Raw genomic sequence first — 20,043 nt, 5'->3', positions numbered from 1 at the left:
ATCCTTTATCTGAAAACACTCAACTGCTGATTCTAGAAGCTCTGTACTGAGAGTGACTACTAATTAGATTAATCACTGAATGCTGAATGCCATCCTTACAGTCTTTATTTATTTTTGCACGTCTGTAAACTATGTTTGTAACGGCTAGACCTAGACGTTTCTCTGGAAGAGTTAAAACTATATTGGGTGGATCTAATACTCATTACATGTTTTTAAGTTAACCCCTACTCTTCCATCTCAAACCATATTGCAGTAAATTGCTTAATTCTCCAGCTTGGAAGAGAAACTGGCAGATGGCTAATCCAAACCAGGTGTTCTCCTGGGATGTTTCTTGATACCTCCTGGGTACCCACCAGAGATAACAGATGGCTGTCCGATTAGAAACAGGTCTCCATTCGGGGAACCCTTTCTCAGGGACAGAAATAAAGAGTCCTGGGTGTGGGGGGAGGCCTGAAAAAGATTAGACAGTGGTATCCAAAGCTCTGTGTAAATCACTGGGCACCCACAGCAGCCTAACATCTTAGAAAGACCTGCTTCTCCAAAGTGACAGGAGGATGTGGGAATAGGAAACACGGAGAAGTGGGATTCTGTCTGGGGACTAAAATGCTGCCCCCCCCCCTTAATCTAAAGCAAGTAAGACAGGCATACGTGAAATATAGAACAGGAATCCAAGGTATTTAAGAGTGTTCTCAGAAATTAACCAGAGGGTGAAGGGCAGAACTTTCAAGAAACCATTTTGTTTTGGTTTTAGAAATACTATTCCTTCTGGAGTTATTGTTGAATATCGTACTTAGAATGAGTTTCAGGAGAACCATCTGTTTGCTCCTCAGGGAAACTTCCACAGGAGGTAGAGTTTCCACTCCAGTGCACCAGCTCGTCTGGCTTGCCCCAAACAGAGCCGCCTCTATTGACACTCTGCTGTATATGGTTAAGAGAACTTAAATGCTTATTTATTTATTTTTTAAAGAAGCAGGGGAAACACAAAACATATGGGGTCTGTGAGTGTTTTTCCACGGTGAGCTTCCTTTATCCTGCTTTCTATTATGGGAGGAGTGTAAAAGGTCTGAATTCCTGGCACCTCAAAGAATAGTATGAGGAGGGACACATGACCTTGCAGACATATGGATTAGGGCTTTGGACAGGGAAATCATTTCCTGTTTCCTCTGAGAGGCTGAACTAGGTTATTTAAAATTTTTTTTTTTTAACTTTTAATCTTTTCCAGCTTGAGCATTCTTCCCCGCCCCCTTTCTTTCCACCAGGGTTATTGCTGGGGCTCAGTGCCAGAGTCTGGGGGCCATTTTTTTTCCATTATTTTTTTCTCTGTCTATTTTATTTGACAGGACAGAGAATTAGGCGCCGGATGGTGGCACATATGGTTGAACGCACATGTTACAATGTGCAAGGACCCAGGTTTGAGCCCCCAGTCCCCACCTGCAGGGGTTAAGCTTTGCCAGTGGTGAAGCAGGGCTGCAGGTCTCTCTCTTTCTCCTCTATCTCCCACTTGATTTCTGGCTGTTTCTCTCCAATAAACAAAGATAGTAAATAGATAAAAGAGAATTAAGAGGGGAGAGGAAGAGAGAGAGGGAAAGAGGAAGAGACACCTGCGGACCTGCTTTACTAGCTTGTGAATAGTCCCCCATGAAGATGGGGAAACAGAGCTTGAACCTGGGTCTTTGTGCACAGTGATGTGAGTACTCAACCAGGTGTGCCACTGCCCAGCCCCCCTGAGCATTCTGTAATCCTTGCTGAGGCCACACCTACGTCTTTTCTAGCACCCTAGTACCAAAGGACATACCTGGTTTCCACATGATCATGCATTTACTTTATTTTTCTTAAAATTTTTTAAATTATATTTATTTATTTATTATTGGATAGAGACGGTCAGGAATCGAGAGGGAAGGGGTTAATAGAGAGGGAGAGAGACAGAGTGATACCTGCAGCACTGCTTCACCACTCACAAAGCTTTTCCCCCTGCAGGTGGGGACCAGGGGCTTGAACCTGGGTCCTTGCACATACTAACATGTGCACTCAACCAGGCGTGCCACCTCCTGGCCCCATTTCCTTTTGTTCTTTTTTTTTTTTTTTTTTTTTACCAGATCACTGATCAGCTCTGGCTTACTTGGGATTTCAGAGCCTCAGGCATAAGAGTCTCCTTGAATAACCATTACGCTGTCTACGCCACCCCACCCACCCCTTTCAGCTGGAAATTTCCCTTTCATTTTCTCCTAGATTAGTGGGTTGGATTTCAGTGTGGTTATTCGAGGGGGGAAAGGAATGTGGTTATTTGGAAATCCAGACGTCATAAGCCTTCTAACTGCAGGTGGATGGGTAAATTGCTCAGTCCACGGATGAGGAAAGCCTACTTAGAGCTAAGCATATTGATAGACTATGAAGGATTTATAAATCAACGTGCAGGGATTCAGGCGGTAGCGCAGCGGGTTAAGCACAGGTGGCACAAAGCGCAAGGACCGGCATAAGGATCCCGTTTCGAGCCCCCAGCTCCCCACCTGCAGGGCAGTCACTCACAGGCAGTGAGGCAGGTCTGCAGGTGTCTATCTTTCTCTCCCCCTCTCTTCCCCTCCTCTCTCCATTTCTCTTCTGTCCTATCCAACAACAACGACATCAAGAACAACAACAATAACAACTACAACAATAAAACAACAAGGGCAACAAAACGGAATAAATAAATACTAAAATAAATCAATGTGCCGTTAATTTTGCTTTTTCTTCTTCTAAAATATCATGTACACTACATGTGTAGTTAGAGTTCCAAATGAAGTTGAATTCCGTTCAGACAAAACAAAACAAACAAACAAACAAAACACATAAAAAGCCTGGTACTGGATGAATCAGTACTACGTCAGTCCAACAGTCTCACTTCTAGGCAGTGAAGAGAAATAAGCAGAGAGGAGGGCAAAGGATCATGTCCAAGGGACATGCTTTGGAGTTACACAGAGAAAATGAAAAGAGACAGGCAGCAGTAGTAGAAGAGTCACATTAGGGGCCGGAGAGACAGCATAATGAGTCTGTAAAAGACTTTCATGCCTGAGGCTCTGAGGTCCCAGGTTCAATCCCCAGTGCTCTGGATAGATGGTCGGTCAATCTTTCTATCTACCTATCTATATATTTCATTAAAAGAAATGCATAATTGGCACCAAAGTAAAAGACTCTGGGGTGTATGTGGGGGATGGGTTCTGGTCCTGGAACATGATGGCAGAGGACCTAGTGGGCGTTATATTGTTATGAGAAAATGTTATGCATATACAAACTATCGTATTTTACTGTTGATTATAAACCATTAATCCCCCAATGAAGAAATTTTTTAAAATGCATAAAATAAAAAAGGTTCACTTAAAAATTAAGTACAAAACATTATGGGTAGGTACTTTTTAAATTTCTTTATTGGGGAATTAATGTTTTACATTCAACAGTAAATACAATAGTTTGTACATGCATAACATTTCCCAGTTTTCCATATAACAATACCACCCCCACTAGGTCCTCTGTCATCCTTATCAGACCTGTATTCTCCCCCCACCCACCCCAGAGTCTTTACTTTGGTGCAATATGCCAATTCCATTTCAGGTTCTAATTGTGTTTTCTGTTCTGATCTTGTTTTTCAACTTCTGCCTGGGAGTGAGATCATCCCATATTCATCCTTCTGTTTCTGACTTATTTCACTTAACATGAATTTTTCAGGGTCCATCCAAGATCGGCTGAAAATGGTGAAGTCACTGTTTTTTTTACAGCTGAGTAGTATTCCATTGTGTATATATACCACAACTTGCTCAGCCATTCATCTGTTGTTGGACACCTGGGTTGCTTCCAGGTTTTGGCTATTACAAATTGTGCTGCTAAGAACAAACGTATACACAAATCTTTTTGGATGGGTGTGTTGGGTTTCTTAGGATATATCCCCAGGAGAGGAATTGCAGGCTCACAGGGTAGGTCCATTTCTAGTCTTCTGAGAGATCTCCAGACTGTTCTCCACAGAGGTTGGACCAATTGACATTCCCACCAGCAGTGCAGGAGGGTTCCTTTGACCCCACACCCTCTCCAGCATTTGCTGCTGTTACCTTTTCTGATGTATGACATTCTCACAGGAGTGAAGTGGTATCTCATTGCTGTCTTTATTTCATTTATCTGACAAAGACTTGGGGCATTTTTTCATGTGTTTCTCTGCCGTTTGGATCTCTTCTGTGGTGAATATTCTGTCCATGTCCTCACCCCATTTTTGGATGGGGTTATTTGTTGTCTTGTTGAGTTTGGCAAGCTCTTTATATATGTTGGTTAGTAAACTCTTGTCTGATGTATGGCATGTAAAGATCTTCTCCCATTCTGTGAGGGGTCTCTTGGTTTGGGTAGTGGTTTCTTTTGCTGTGAAGAAGCTTTTTAATTTGATGTAGTCCCAAAGGTTTATACTTGCCTTAGTCTTCTTTGTAATTGGATTCGTTTCATTGAAAATGTCTTTAAAATTTATGCGGAAAAGAGTTCTGCCAATATTTTCCTCTAAGTATCTGATAGTTTGTGGTCTAACATCCAAGTCCTTGATCCACTTGGAATTTACTTTTTTATTTGGTGAAATACAGTGGTTCAGTTTCATTCTTCTGCATGTTTCAAGCCATTGTTTGCAACACCATTTTTTGAAGAGACTCTGCTTTCCCCATGTAATAGTCTGGGCCCCTTTGTCAAAGATTAGATGTCCATAGGTGTGGGGGCATACTTCTGGGCTCTCAATTCTATTCCACTGGTCAGTGTGTCTATTCATGTTCCAGTACCAAGCAGTTTTGATGACAATAGCCCTATAATACAATTTGAGATCTGGGAGTGTGATGCCTCCGGTTCTGTTCTTTTTTCTCAGGATTGTTTTGGCAATTCTAGGTCTTTTCTGGTTCCAGATAAACATTTGTAGCATTTGTTCTATTCTTCTAAAAACTGTGCTTGGGATCTTGATGGGGATAGCATTAAATTTGTAGATGGCTCTGGGTAGAATATTCATTTTGATGATGTTAATTCTTCCAACCCATGAACATGGAATATCTTTCCACTTCTTTGTGTCTTTTTCAATTTCTTTGAGTAGTGACTCATAATTTTCAGTATACAAGTCTTTCACTTCCCTGGTTAGATTTACTCCTAGATATTTTATTGTTTTTGTTGCTATAGTAAAAGGAATTGATTTCTGGATTTCAACTTCTTCCAACTTAGTGTTTGCATAGAGGAATGCCACTGACTTTTGAAAGTTAATTTTGTAGCCTGACACCTTACTGTATTGCCTGATGATTTCCAAAAGCTTCTTGCTGGATTCCTTAGGTTTTTCTATGTATACTGTCATGCCATCTGCAAATAGGGAGAGTTTGACTTCTTCTCTTCCTATCTGTATCCTTTTAATTCCTTGCTCCTGCCTGATTGCTATGGCAAGAACTTCCAACACTATGTTGAATAGTAATGGTGATAGTGGACAGCCCTGTCTAGTACCTGATCTGAGGGGAAATGCTTCCAGTTTTTCACCATCGAGTATGATGCTGGCTGTAGGTTTGCTATATATAGACTCCACTATCTTCAGGAATTTTCCATCTATTCCCATTTTTTTGTAGTGTTTTGACCATAAAGGGATGTTGTATTTTGTCAAAGGGTTTCTCTGCATCTATTGATATGACCATGTGGTTTTTGGTCTTGCTTTTGTTGATGTGGTGGATCACATTGATTGATTTACCTATATTAAACCAACCTTGCATGCCTGGGATAAACCCCACTTGGTCATGATGAACAATCTTTTTAATATACTGCTGTATCCGGTTGGCTAGATTTTGTTCAATATTTTTGCATCTATGTTCATCAGAGATACTGGTCTGTAGTTTTTTTCTTTTTTGGTTGTGTCCCTGTTTACTTTTGGTATCAAAGTGATGTTGGCTTCACCAAAGCTGGAAGGGAGTATTCCAGTGTGTTGAATCTTCTGGAAGACTTTTAAAAGTAGAGGTGGTAGTTCTTCTTTGAAGGTTTTATAGAATTCATTTGTAAAACCATCTGGTCCAGGACTTTTATTTTTAGGAAGGTTTTTGATAACTGTTTCAATTTCATTAGCTGTGATGGGCCTGTTCATGTTATCTATTTCCTCTTTAATTAATTTTGGAAGTTGGTAGGTATCCAGGAAATCGTCCATTTCTTCCAGGTTCTCTAGCTTGGTGGCTTATAGTTGTTCACAGAAGTCTTGCATGATATGCTGAATTTCTGCAGTGTCTGTTGTGATATCTCCTCTTTCATTTATGATCTGATTTATTTTGGTCTTCTCGCTTTTGTTTTGTGAGTCTGGCTAAAGGTTTGTCGATTTTGTTCACTCCTTTGAAAAACCAACATTTACTTTCGTTGATCTTTTGTATGGTTTTCTTATTTTCGATGTTATTTATTTCTGCTCTAACTTTGGTGATTTCTGTCCTTCTGGTTGCTTTAGGGTTCCTTTGTTCTTCTTCTTCTAGGTCTTTAAGATGTGCAATCAGGCTGTTTATTTTGCGCTTTTTCTTGTTTCCTAATGTATGCTTGTATAGCTATGAACTTCCCTGTCAGTACTGCCTTAGCTGTGTCCCAAATATTTTGATAGCTTGTGTCTTCATTTTCATTAAAGTCTTGAAACATTTTGATTTCTTCCTTGATTTCCTCTTTGACCCAGTAGTTGTTAAGTAGTGTACTGTTGAGCTTCCACAATTTGTGACTGTTACTAACCTTTTGTTGATTGTTAAGTGTTAGTTTAATTCCACTGTGGTCTGAGAGGATGCTTGGTATAATTTCAATGCTCTTGAATTTGCTGATGCTGTCTTTGTGGCCTAACATATGGTCTATCCTTGAGAATGACCCATGTAGACTTGAGTAAAATGTGTATTCCAGTTTCTTGGGGTGAATGACTCTGAAAATGTCCAATAGTTCTAGTTTATGTATCTCCTCATTTAGCTCCCTCATATCTTTATTTATTTTCTGCCTGGATGAACTGTGAAGTTGAGAGAGTGGGGTGTTGAAGTCCTCTACTATGAGTGTGTTGCTGTTAATATATTGCTGTAGCTCTTTTAGTAGATGTTTGATGTATTTAGATGGCTTCTCATTGGGTGCATAGATGTTAATAATTGTTAAGTCCTCTTGATTGACTGATCCTCTGAGCATTAAGTAGTGTCCATCCCTATCTTTTAAAATTTCATTTATTTTAAAGTCTATGGTGTCAGATATGAGAATAGCTGTTCCTACCCTTTTTTGTGGGCCATTGGCTTGTATAATAGTTTTCCATCCTCTCACTTTGGGTCTGTGTTTGTCTTATTGAGTTAGGTGGGTTTCCTGTAGACAGCATATTGTTGGGTTGTGTTTTCTGATCCATCTTCCTATTCTGTGCCTTTTAATACGTGAATTGAGGCCATTGACATTTATTGATATTAAAGATTGAAGATATTTTAACACCATTCTTGTAGCTTTTTAGAGTGTTCTGATAGATGGCCTATTTATGGTGGTCTGACTATTTATAGGAGACCTTTCAGAGCCTTTTTCAGGGCAGGCTTGGTGATAATTGATTCTTTCAACTGTTGCTTGTCTAAGAATGCTTTTATGCCTCCATCTAGTGTGAATGACAGTCTAGCAGGATACAGTAGTCTTGGTTGAAATCCTTTCTCATTGAGCACTCAATAGATATCTTGCCATTCTTTTCTGGTCTTCAGTGTTTGTGTGGAGAAGTTTGCTGCTAACGTTATGGGTTTTCCTCTGTAGGTGACCCTTTGTTTTTCTCTTGCAGCCTTCAGGATCCTTTCTTTATCCTTATTCCTTTCCATTTTAAATATGATGTGTCTTGGTATCTTCAAGTCTGGGTGAATTCTGTTTGGGACCCTCTGAGCAACTTTTATGTCTTTGATACTATCTCAACTAGAGAAGTTTTCAGTTATTATGTCCTGAAGAATGCTTTCTTCACCTCCCTCTCTTTCTTCCTCTGGTAAGCCAATAATGCATATATTATTTCTTTTGAAGTCATCCCATAGGTCTCTGTTGTTGTTTTCAGTATCTCTTAATTTCTTTTGGAGATCTCTTTTTTAGTTGTCTCTAACTCATCCTCGATCTTGCTAATTCTGTCTTCACCCTTATTGATTGTATTCTCTCTCCCCTCTACTGTTTTTTGGAGTTCATCTATTTTGTTGCATTGTTCTGATACTGTTTTAGCTTGTTCAGCTAGTTGTGTTCTTAGCTCAGCTATTTCAGCTTTCAGCTCTCTAATAACCTTGAGATAATTAGTGTTTTCTTCCAGGGTTCATTCATTGTTTCTGTATTTCTGATGACAATTCTTTCAAACTTTTACTCACTCCTGTGATTATTTCCTTAAATAGTGTTTGGATGTTGACCTCATTATTTTGTGGTTCAACCTTTGGGGGGCTTTTAGCTGGACTCTTGTCTTGGTTCATTTCTCCAATATTTCTTCTTGTTGGTTTAACCATTTTATATAGTATGTTATGAGGTTCCTCTCTCTGTACTTTTCAAATTACTGATCACTCTTGCCTGGATTGACATGTGTCCAAGCAAGGTAATTAAAGAGTTCACAGTTGTGGAAATTGACAGTTGTTTCAATATTATTTTAATCCCTGAGTTGGAGCTCAGTGGTTTAAAATCCTCTTTTGTTCTTTTTCTTCCCTGTATGCTATGGGAGCCTGAGGGCTTTTAAACTATAAGTAGACTCCTGACCAAGAGATAAAGCAGGGTAGGGCAGAGATAATCCAGTGGTTATGCAAAGAGACTCTCACAGCCCTACAGCTAGGCCACCAAGCTATAGATCTTCTGAGTTTCCTGGTTAGTTCTCTGTCCCCTGGTGTCAGCACAGGGCCTCCCCTCTGCTGCTCCAGATTCTGAAGGCAGTAGCAGTGGAGACTCACAGTTGCATTTGTTGAGTCTTAGGGTAGTCCTCTCCTCCCTTCAGCTGTCTTATTGTTGGTGAAACAGACTGGAGGTGATGTCTCAACTGGTAAACTGCCAGTCTGTTACCAGCCACTTAATCTCTCCCTAGGCTCCTCTCTGTCCACAAGCCACATGTGTTTGCACTTACCGGTGATTTGGTGGGTTCCTGAAGTTGTTCTAGTCCTGTCTTGTTGTGGTCCCAGGTGGTCTCCTCTGGTACTCCTAGTTGACCCAGGAGAGGAGAGAAACACAGCCGCTGCTGCTGTTCCATAGCTCCGCCTCCAGAAGTTCCTTCCATATTATGGGTAGCTATTAAGAATTATATTCCTGGGCTGGAGACAGCTCACTGGGTAGGGTGCCATTATTGCCAGGGCTTATGACCCACGTTGGAATCTCAGCACCATATAAGTGATACTATGGAAATGAAGAAAGTTTCAGTGCTGTGGAGTCTCTCTATCTCTTGCTGTGTCTCTATCTCAATGAAAACGTAGGCCAGAGCAGTGAAATCACATGTGAGGCCCTGGCTACACACACACACACACACACTCTCTCTCTCTCTCTCTCTCTCAAGAATGTCTTTTTTAAAATCTCATTTTAGACATTACAATTTTCTTTTTTTAATATTTTATTTATTTATTAATGAGAAGCATAGGAGGAGAGAGAAAGAATCAATCATCACCCTGGTACATGTGCTGCTGGCGATTGAAGTCAGGACCTCATGCTTGAGAGTCTGATGCTTTATCCACTGCGCCACCTCCTGGACCACAATATTAAATTTTATTTTCTTTGTAGTTTTTGCCAGAGCACTGCTCATCCCAGGCTTACAGTGGTGCTGGGGATTGAACTGAGATACTTGGTGCCTCAGGCATGAGTCTTTTTGCATAACCATTAATGCTATCTTTCCAGGTTACCATTTAAATTTTACTACAACTTGAAACTTACAAAAACCCATGTCTTCCCTTTTTTTTTAAAAAAAAAATTCTATTTATGTTTATTTATTTATATGATAGTGATAAACTGAGAGGGAAAGGGGAGATAAGGAGAAACAGAGACACCTGAGGCACTACTTCATCACCTGCAACAGCTTCTCCTTTACATGTGGGGGCTGGGGGCTTGAACCCAGGACCCAGAGCCCTGTAACATGTGTATTCGCCCAGGTGCTCCATCACCTGGCCCTACCTGGCCTTTCCTTCCTTCCTCCCTTCCTCCCTTCCTCCCTTCCTTCCTTTTCCAGAGCACTGCTCAGCTCTGGCTTATGGTAGTCTGGGACTGAACCTGGAACCTACTATACTTTAAGCATAAAAGTCTTTTTTAAAAAAATTATTTGTTATTGGATAGAGACAGAGAGAAATTGAGAGAGAAGGGGGAGATAGAGAGGAAGAGAGACAGAGAGACACCAGAGAGACACCTACAGACCTGCTTCACTGCCAGTGAAGGGACTCCCCTACAGGTGGGAGAGCTTGGGGCTTGAACTGTGATCCTAACCGGTTTTTGTGCTTTGTGTAACGTGCACTTAACCCACTGCACTACCGCCTGACTCCCAACATAAAAGTCTTTTGCAGAACCACTGTGCACTCCTATCCCAAAGTCCTGCTTTTCCTAAGTAATATGCATGTGTATATATTTATGAATGAACAGATACAGACATGATAGTTACAGCAAAATATTAAGAGCGGTTATATGTAGGCAGTATAGTTATAGTTTCAAATTGTTCTTCCATGTATTTTTCTGTATTTAACTTTTCTGTAATAAATATGTAGCAATTTTATAATCAGAAAGAAAAAAAAACTTACAGTATTTAAGGAAAATCCCATGCACTTAAATGCCTAGGAAATTTTTTATGTTTAAAACTAATACTGGGAGCCAGGTGGTAGCACACCTGGTTGAACACACACATTACAGGGCTCAAGGACCCTGGTTCAAGTCCCTGGTCTCTGCCTGCAGGGGGAAGGGTCACGAGTGGTGAAACAGCTGTAGATGTCACTCTCTCTCTACCTCCCTATCTCCCCTTTCCCTCTCAGTTTCTCTCTGTCTCTATACACAATAAATAAATATATTAAAAATAACTAATGTGTTGGACCTGAAAAAGAGATCAATCCTATTCATGTAAACATTTTCTAAGTACAGAAGCCACTTGTTTGAATAAACAAAGCATTACTCAGAGGAATTATAAGGGGTGAACTTGTTAGCTGTGGTTACCAAATGCAGCCACCAGGTGCCGCTGTTACTTCACAGACATGAAGAGGAAGCCTGGGCATGCATTTTACCCATTCCTGCAAAACAATGAAGTCTTCTCCAAAGCATGTATTTCAGTAATTTTAGAAAGGCCCGCTGGAAGAAGCAGGAAAAATATAGCCCCCACATACAGGAGCTAGAAGAGAGAACATGTAGTTTTAAGGAATAACTCTGGCCCCAGGAGCTGCCTTTACGCCTTTTTAAGGCCGTGCACTGCATTTCCGTGAGAAAATGTGTTCCTCATTCCGACTCTGAATGGAACTGATGCAGAGCTTGACCCCGGTTCTGCTACTCTTCCGCTCCAAGCTTTGGGCAGTTATTTAAATTTTTGTTGTAGAGCTGGGGTCTTGAACATGTGTGGTTTCACCACTTTGAAACTGACTTGCTCATTCAGATAGAGAATATGACCAAAGCAATAGAGCTTCCCCAAGTGCCATGGGGGCCAACATGATGGTCACATGAGGCAAGGCAGGCACCCTAAATGGTCAGCTATCTTTGTCTCTAACAGAAAAATAATTTAAATGCCAGAGGGTGCAGTTAGGAACTGAGGTATATCTTTGTGTATGTGTGCGGACCCAGGGCCTTGTGCTAAGCCATTTCACCACTCCCAGGTTGCTTTTTCATTCAAATAGCGATAGAGAGAAGGGCTGGGGAGACAGCATAATGGTAGACACCATTAAAAGACTTTCATGCCTGAAGTTCTGAGGTCTCAGGTTCAATCCCTTATACTGCCATAAACAAGAGCTGAATGGTACTCTGGTCTTTCTGTGTCTTTCTCTCATTGAAATAAAACATAATTTTGAGAGAGACAGAGAGAGAGAACAGATCAGAGCTTCCCCTGGTGTCATATAACACCTCCCACGGCTCAAACCTGGGCCGTGTGCTTGGCACAGCACACACTTTGTGGTGAGCTCTCTCTGGCCCTGGCCTGAGGTATAAGTAACTATGTAAGGAGCAGCAGCAGTACACAGTGAGGGAGGGGCCAGTGAAATAGGTCATGTGGGAGTGCACTGCTTTGCCATGAGCATGATCCAGGTGCAAGCCCAGCAGCCACCACACTGGAGGAAGCATCAGTGCTGTGGTCTCTTTTACTCTCTGTTGTTGGGGAATTGTGCAGATGTTGTTGAACATTGGCAGGGCCCACAAACCACCATATTTCCTCGCAAGCATTATTTACAGATAACCACCACATTATCTCCTCAGGGTATTGCTAATTCAGTTAAAACCATAGCAACAGCTGCTAAGGACGCTTCCACCTTCCCAACATGCCCTTTGCCTCTCTTGACCCCCTTTCCTAGCCAATCCCGTCCAGACTTGCCACTTCCGGAATTCTCCTATAAAAGCCACTTGTATTTCTGCTTTTGCTCTCTTTGCTCTTCTCTCTTCTGCAACCAGACCTGGAGAGGGGCTATTGGGCATAGCGGGAGGCAGCCATTTTGCTAACTTCACGTGGCCTGAACCGCTGTGCTCTCACCCAACTCTGGGGTGTCCTCGTGAATAAAGATTTGCATTCCCAAACAGCCACAAATTCCTGGTCTCTTCTCTCTACCCTGCGATGTGACCCAGCACTCTGTGCTTTGTCTCTCTCTTTGAGAAAATCATACTGGAGTGGTGAAGACTGGTGATGACCTCCCTCTCTCTCTCTCTTTCATTCATACACACACACACACACACACACACAAGCTATTTGATCTTTACTAGTCTACTGAGTGGTTGATGCCATGGAGTTAAGAATGGCTCTAAAGGACATTATTGATTTGCCTCTAACATGTGTCCTGGATAAGGAATTTTCTGGCTATCCTGTGGCTAGGCTGCTTTTTGCCTCCAAGAGATCTAAGTGAGCTGTGTCTGAAAACACACATTCCTGAAGTTTCCAGCATGATAGTGAATGAACAGTCTGTAGTACAGCACAAAGAAGCAGAAAGAAGCAAGGTAATTGTTTGGGCTCAGCCAGAGAGATTCCCTGGTTGGCCGGCACAGATGTTCACACTTGATTTCACTCCTATTAGCTTCCTGAGTCCCTACCCCTCGGTGGTTTCCAGTGACCTCAGCCTCATCTCTGCAAAATGCTCAGCTCAGCTCTGCTCTGTTCTCCCAAATCCTCAGCTCCATCAGTAGTTCTCACATCCTGGCTGACCCCCGCACCTGCCAGCCTGCCTAATTGAGCTGAGACCCCCAGCCCAGGGCCGGGTGGGGTAGGAGAGAAGCAGGTACAGCAAAAGCCAGTTTCTGCCAGCAGAGGATGCCACAGGGTACAAGCCTCCCAGTTCTCACCAAACTTTCTGCAGTGAGCTCCGGCAGATCCTGGATGGTGCAGCCTGGGTAATCCAAGACCGAGATGCTGGAAGAAGAAGAGGGTGGAACAGGCCTTGGGTAGATAGCAATGGCAGCAGACGGCTTTGTCCAAAAGGGCATCGTGCCTAGTGAATTCAGCTAAGACTGAGGGTCCTGGTGCCAGGAGACCTTAACTTCCTGTCTCTCTTCCTCAACGGCTGTGAGAGGAAGTAAGAAAATTCTTCCTAGTAGAAGCCCAGCTGGTAGGTGCAAGAGACTGCAGATAGGGCCTCCATATGGCCATCTTTCTCCCTTAGTTCCCTCTTAAATGGAATATGCAGTGGCCCAGAAGGTGGCAAAGTGGATAGAGTGTTGGACTTTCAAGCATGTGGTCCTGAGTTTGATCCCCAGCATCACATGTGCCAGACTGATGCTCTGGTTCTCTCTAATAAATCACATCCAATCAAATTTATATGCAAATATGCATGCATTAAGTATCTGCTCATGTATAAGTGTGACCAAACTCAGTCCCGTCATCTGTGGACATGAACATAGAATGAAGACCTCTCCTTGTTTCTCTCACCAGATAGTCTCTTAACAACTAGGAGCTCTGGGAGATGATTTAAGAGGCTGCTAATGGCAGGCTTCCTACAGCAAGGTCAGTCTAGTAGTTCAAGAATGGCAGTACACTTTGCCTACCCCCACCCCAAAACTGCTGGGGACTGTTTGAGGTTCTGCTGTGAACCTAGGGTACAGGTGTGAGTCAGTAAGGGAAATGACGTGCCACATAGTCACAGGAACAGTCACCCAACAAATGCCAGCACTTTCTTTCCTCTTCTCCTTTTTCCTCAGTGGTATAACTGGGAATTTGAACTAGCTGTTCAGTGACGCTCCTTCTGGTTCTGACATTCATTCATTCATTTATTCATTTATTGCTTTTGACCTGAGCACTGCTCAGCTCATAGTGGTGCTGGGGACTGAACCTGGGACCTCTGGAGCCTCAGGCATAAGAAGAAACACACACAACTTTCCTTTTTTCTCTTTCTCTTTCTCCTTCCTTCCTTCCTTCCTTCCTTCCTTCCTTCCTTCCTTCCTTCTTTCCTTCACCAGAGCACACTGTTCAGTTCTGGCTTATGGCAGTGCTGGGTATTGACTCTGGGCCCTTATAACCTCAGGCATGAAAGTGTTTTTGCCTAACTATCATGCTGTCTCCCCAGCCTTGTAGTACTTGAGATGGTGCTATCTCCCTAGCCCTGGCACTCCATAAGCATCACTCTGGCTAAACTACTGCAGCTGAAAATGAATAAAAGGTGCTAGCAGAGCAGTGCTATCGAGATTCCTTGGATCTACCTCCTAATTTCAAAAGTCAAAACACTCTATCCAACAAAAGGCGACACTTTATTTTGTTCTTTTGAGAGACCCACAAAGACATCTGGGGAGCAGGGGTAGTGGATGCAACTTTAATGTTGTCTGCCATTATGACTCATCCCCTGGGCCACCAAGGTGGCCAGTTCTGCACTGCCCCAGTAGGAGAAACATTCTAGACCGGTTCATCCCTTTATTTACCTACCTCCCACTGACAAAGCCCCATGGTAAACTAGGTACTGGTGACTGAAAATATATGGGCAGGAAATCAAAGATGGCTTTGCTTCCAGTCTCAGTGAACTGAAATCTGCTTTTAGGGGCATGAAATAATGATGTAAAAATCTAGAACATCTAGGTTGTCAGAGCTAGGAGAAATCCAGACACTAACGGGCAATGAATGCTCTGGTGAGAGACATGGGGGTCAACCAACAGTCAGGCTGACCCGTGGTATATAGGGCGGCCATCTTGTCTAGGTCAACCTGAGCCAAATGTGCCTGCTGTCTGGCATCACCACTCTTTCAGTGGCCGACCAACTGAATCCCAAGGACACTCTACTGGGTTGTGTGTCCCTCTCCTTCCAGGCTCAGAGGCTCAGGCGGGACATTTGGTTCTTGGGACTCAACATCCCCAGCCTCAGTTGATTGACTGGCTCTGACATGGACAAGTAACCCTGGGAGTGTGAAAGAGATTTGGGTAGTCACTTCAGTCTCTGAAGCAGCCTCAGGGCTGTTCACATGACACCTTTTACCAAGTGACCTGAGGAGTGGAAGTGAGAGTGCCAGTGAGAGAGGAAGCTGGAGTTGAGGTCCAGAGGGCTGGTGTCCAGAAGTGGAGGTGGGGAGCTTCCTGCTCTCCCCAGTGTTTACCTTAACTAGTGCTTATGAGAGCTCTGTGAGAGTCTGAGGAGAAATTCACCACCCTACACACAAACATTCTGTGGACCTGGGGCCCAGGTTCCTCAGACTTACAAGCTCCCCATTCTGTAGGCCAGGCCCGGCTGGTCTCAGTTACTCATAAACAAAATGGCTGACTGACTCACACGGTTGTCCCTCTTATTGCTGTGCTCCTTTCCCAGCTCAACCTATGTTTTTATTTCCTCTGATTACCCAACAATTTTGTAATGGCCTCAGTATACTATTAGGGGGCTAGGTGACGGTAATGTGCAAGGACCTAGGTTCAAGCCCCTAGTCCCCACCTGGGAGTTGAGTAGTGCAGCAGTGTCTCTCTTCTCTATAGAGACATACTTGGTTTATTGCTTGTAAAGCTTCCCTCCTGCAGGTGGGGGGTGGGGGCTCAAACCCAGGTCCTTGAACATGGTAATGTGTGCACTTAACCAGGTGTGCCACCACTCATGCCACCCCCCCAACCTTTTTTTAAACTACAAATGGATCTGAGTAAGACTCCACTATTTTCTGTCAGCTTCATCATTTGTATAGCACTTGACAGCTGACAAAGTAGCATGACTGAGCCAGCCTCTCTCTCTCTCTCTCTCTCTCTCACACACACACACACACAACACTCTTGAGTTCTTCTGTTATAGGGCTTTTTATTGCTACGAATTCTTAGAGCCATGACATGTTTTAACGTTCAAAATGATTAAGATTCAAATACTTCTGTGCAGAGGTAAAACCACTCCTCATCAGTTGACACTGGCAGGAAATTAAACAGAACAGTGACAGATCTAAGACAGAAGGGACTTAGAAACGCCAGACCTGAACAGCTGAGACAGGATGCCTCTTTCACGGCCATCCCAGAATAGTCCTTTGAAACAAGCCTTCGCAGTGTCCCTACCTGTTTTTGGCAGTGATGTAGGACACGATATTTTGATTGAAGAACTTCAGGATCAGTGGGATGCAGTTGGCAAACACCAAATGCTGTGATACATATTCAAACTGAAACAAAGGGCAGGAGTGATTTTTAAAAGCAAACTCCACAAAGTCTGGAAATAAGAGGATATTCTAGTACACAAAGGGGGACTTTACATTGTAGTGTCTGTGGTAATATAATCTTAATTTTGGTATTCCCCCAATAAATATATATATATTTAAATTCTGGAATTCAGTTAATTATTTTAAAAAATTATTTTAATTGCTTCCAGGGTTATTATTTGCTCCACACTATGAATCCACCACTTCTGGTGGCCATTTTTTTTCTTTATTTTTATTTGACAGTATAGAGAAATTGAGAGGGAAAGGAAGATAGAGGAGAAAGATAGAGGCGATAGAGGAGAAATTTATTTTTATTGTTGTAAATAAATAAAAATAAAAATAAATAAAATTATTAACTTTTTTACTTTCCCTTTTGTTGCCCTTGTTGTTTTATTGTTGCAGTTATTATTGTTGTTATTAATGTCGTCATTGTTGGATAGGACAGAGAGAAATGGAGAGAGGAGGGGAAGACAGAGAGGAGGAGAGAAAGACAGACACCTGCAGACCTGCTTCACCGCCTGTGAAGCGACTCCCCCGCAGGTGGGGAGCCGGGTCTCGAACCGGGATCCTTATGCCGGTCCTTGCGCTTCATACCACGTGCGCTTAACCCACTGCGCTACCACCCAACTCCCTAAATAAAGTTTTTTTTTTAAAGAAAGAAAGTTCAGTTTGTTGACCGAAGGACTCATGTACACTGTCATTTTCCTTTCTTCCCTTTTCCTTCCTTCTTTTTTAATTGCCACCAGGGTTGTCACTGGCGCTTGGTACCTGCATGACAAATTCACTACTTCTGGAGGTCACTTTTCTTTTTTTTTCTTATTTATGTATTTTTTATTTTCTTACTTTTTTTATTTGATAGAAGAGATAGAAATTGAGAGGGAAAGGTAGGTGCCAGGTGTTGACACACCTGGTTGAGCTCATATGTTACAATCCGTAAGGACCTGGGTTCAAGCCCCCAGACCCAATCTGCAGGGGGAAAGAAGCAAGTGGTGAAGCAGTGTTGCAGGTGTCTCTCCCTCTCTACTTCCCCCTTCCTCTCGATTTCTGGCTGTGTCTATCCAATAAATAAATTAAGCATTGGACTCTCAAGCATGAGGGTCCCGAGTTCAATCCCACATGTACCAGAGTGATGTCTCGTTCTTTCTCTCCTCCTATCTTTCTCATTAAAAAATTAATAAAACCTTTACAAATAATATAATATCTAAAAAAAAAAAAGAAATTCAGAGGGGAAGGGAAGATAGAGAGGGAGAAAGAGAGACATCTTCAGCCCTGTTTCACTGATAGTGAAGCTTCCTACCCAGTAGGTGGGGAGCAGGGGCTTGAACCCAGGTCCTCACTCATAGTAATGAATACACTCAACCAGGTGCACCATAGCACACCCTACTCTGTTATCTTCTTTTTATTTATTTGTTCATTAAAAACTATTTATTTATATCTCCTTTTTGTTGCCCTTGTTGTTTTTATTGTTGTTGTAGTTATTATTGTTGATGTTGTTGTTGTTGGATTGGACAGAGAGAAATGGAGAGAGGAGGGGAAGACAGAGAGGGGGAGAGAAAGATAGACACCTGCAGACCTGCTTCACCGCCTGTGAGGCGACTCCCCTGCAGGTGGGGAGCCGGGGGCTCGAACCAGGTCCTCACGCCAGTCCTTGCACTTTGCGCCACCTTCGCTTAACCTGCTGCACTAACACCTGACTCCCTCTGTTATCTTCTATGCAAAAATGTGTCATGACTTTTTCCAACAATCCAATAGAAAATATTATTGATAGTTAGAAAGAGTAAAAGGTGTGTGTGTGAGGGGAGGAAGCACACACCTAACACTCATCCCTAAGAATAGCTGCTGTTCATTGTACCATCAGTCCTTTCATCTGGGAAGTGGGCAGAATCTAATTCAGCCGGCCTATCCCACAAGGAGAGGGATGAGTGTGTGTGAGTGTGTGTGTGTGTGTGTGTGTGTGTGTGTGTGTGTGATGCAAGGTCACAACTGAGAGGACAAGCCAGAAAGAATTTTTGCTGGTGAGAAATGTGAAAAACCATTGTGAGTTTTGTTCTAAGGTCAGCAAGACAGGGAGGCTCCCCAACAGAGTGTCCCTTCCCCCGTCCCCATGTGCTTCTGGCTCAGTGTATCCCTGTGAGGAAGAATATACACTGGCCTCACACACGATGGAGCTCGCACTATAGCCAGCTGGTCTAGGGCACGTAGGCTCCAGCCTACATCCTTTACCACATTGGTGCCTGTACTCATCATGATTTTTTTGTTTGTTTGTTTTTGTTTTTAATGACAGGGCTTCACTGGGGCTTTGGGCCTGTATGATTCCATCACTCCTGGCTGGCTTTTCTCTTCCTTCTTTTTCCTTCCTTCCTTCCTTTCTTTTCTCCTCCTTCTTCTTTTTCCCACAGAGTAAGGGATAGAGACAGAGAGACAGCAGAGACAGCTTAGCACCATTCCATTGCTTGTGAAGGATCCCCTTTGAGTGGTCTGAGAGGTGGCACAGTGGATAAATCACTGGACTCTCAAGCATGAGGTCCCAGGTTCAATTCCCGGCAGCATGTGTACCAGAGTGATGTCTGGTTCTTAATCTCCTATCTTTCTCATTGATAAATAAAATACTTAAAAATATACTTAAAGAAAATGGATCCCCTTTGGCATGGCTGGGGACTTGAACCTTGGACATTTGCATCTGGAAAATTATGATGAACTATCTCCCTACTCCCCCCCAGAGTTTCAATATTTTAATCAAAGGATCAACAAAAGTCCTTCACTCTAAGACATCCTTGAGAGACTAAACACCAGGACATGGGGCTCCATTTTGCTCTCTTAAATCTGAACAGGGTTTGTGTCCAGGCAAAGAAAGCAGGGCATAGCCAGGAGGTGGTGCACCTAGTAGACTGAACATGTTACCATGAACAAGGACCCAGGTTCAAGCCCTTGGACCCTACCTGAAGGGGAGAAACTTTGCAAGCAGTGAAGCAGAGCTGTAGGTGTCACGCCCCATATATCTACCTTCAATTTCTCTCTGTCTCTAACCAAAGTAAATAAATAAAAATATATATATATTTTTTAAAAAGTGGAAGCAGGGCAATGTCACTGAGTGCTGCCACCTGGCTGGTGCCCACGATGTAGCAGGGAGCACTGATGGTCTGCTTCCAGGCCCAGAGCCCAGACTGCTGGGCCAGTGTGGAAAGGGGGTCCCTGCAAGCCGATTGGGAGAGAGAGACAGAAAGACCCAACAGAGCAGCCCAACACACGCACAGTTCTTTTTTATATATAGATTCTTTTTTTTTTTTTTTGCCTCCAGGGTTGTTGCTGGGGCTCAGTGCCTGCACTATGA

General features: G+C 42.9%; 1 protein-coding gene across 2 annotated transcripts in view; it reads right to left on the bottom strand.

Moving 5' to 3' along the window:
• The window catches only part of STRIP2 (striatin interacting protein 2), a 70,753-nt gene that overhangs the window by 10,941 nt on the left and 39,769 nt on the right, over positions 1-20,043 (bottom strand). For both annotated transcript variants that reach the window (XM_007524193.3, XM_060196546.1), the window contains 2 exons: positions 16,576-16,676; positions 13,420-13,486 (listed from right to left, as the gene is read on the bottom strand). In XM_007524193.3, the coding sequence (XP_007524255.1) occupies positions 13,420-13,486; positions 16,576-16,676 (168 nt within the window). The remainder of the gene's footprint in view (positions 1-13,419; positions 13,487-16,575; positions 16,677-20,043) is intronic.

Source organism: Erinaceus europaeus, chromosome 8 (assembly GCF_950295315.1).
Source record: "Erinaceus europaeus chromosome 8, mEriEur2.1, whole genome shotgun sequence".
Lineage (NCBI taxonomy): Eukaryota > Metazoa > Chordata > Mammalia > Eulipotyphla > Erinaceidae > Erinaceus > Erinaceus europaeus.
Note: the sequence above shows the minus strand (reverse complement) of the source record. Positions and strands in the feature narration are given on the sequence as shown.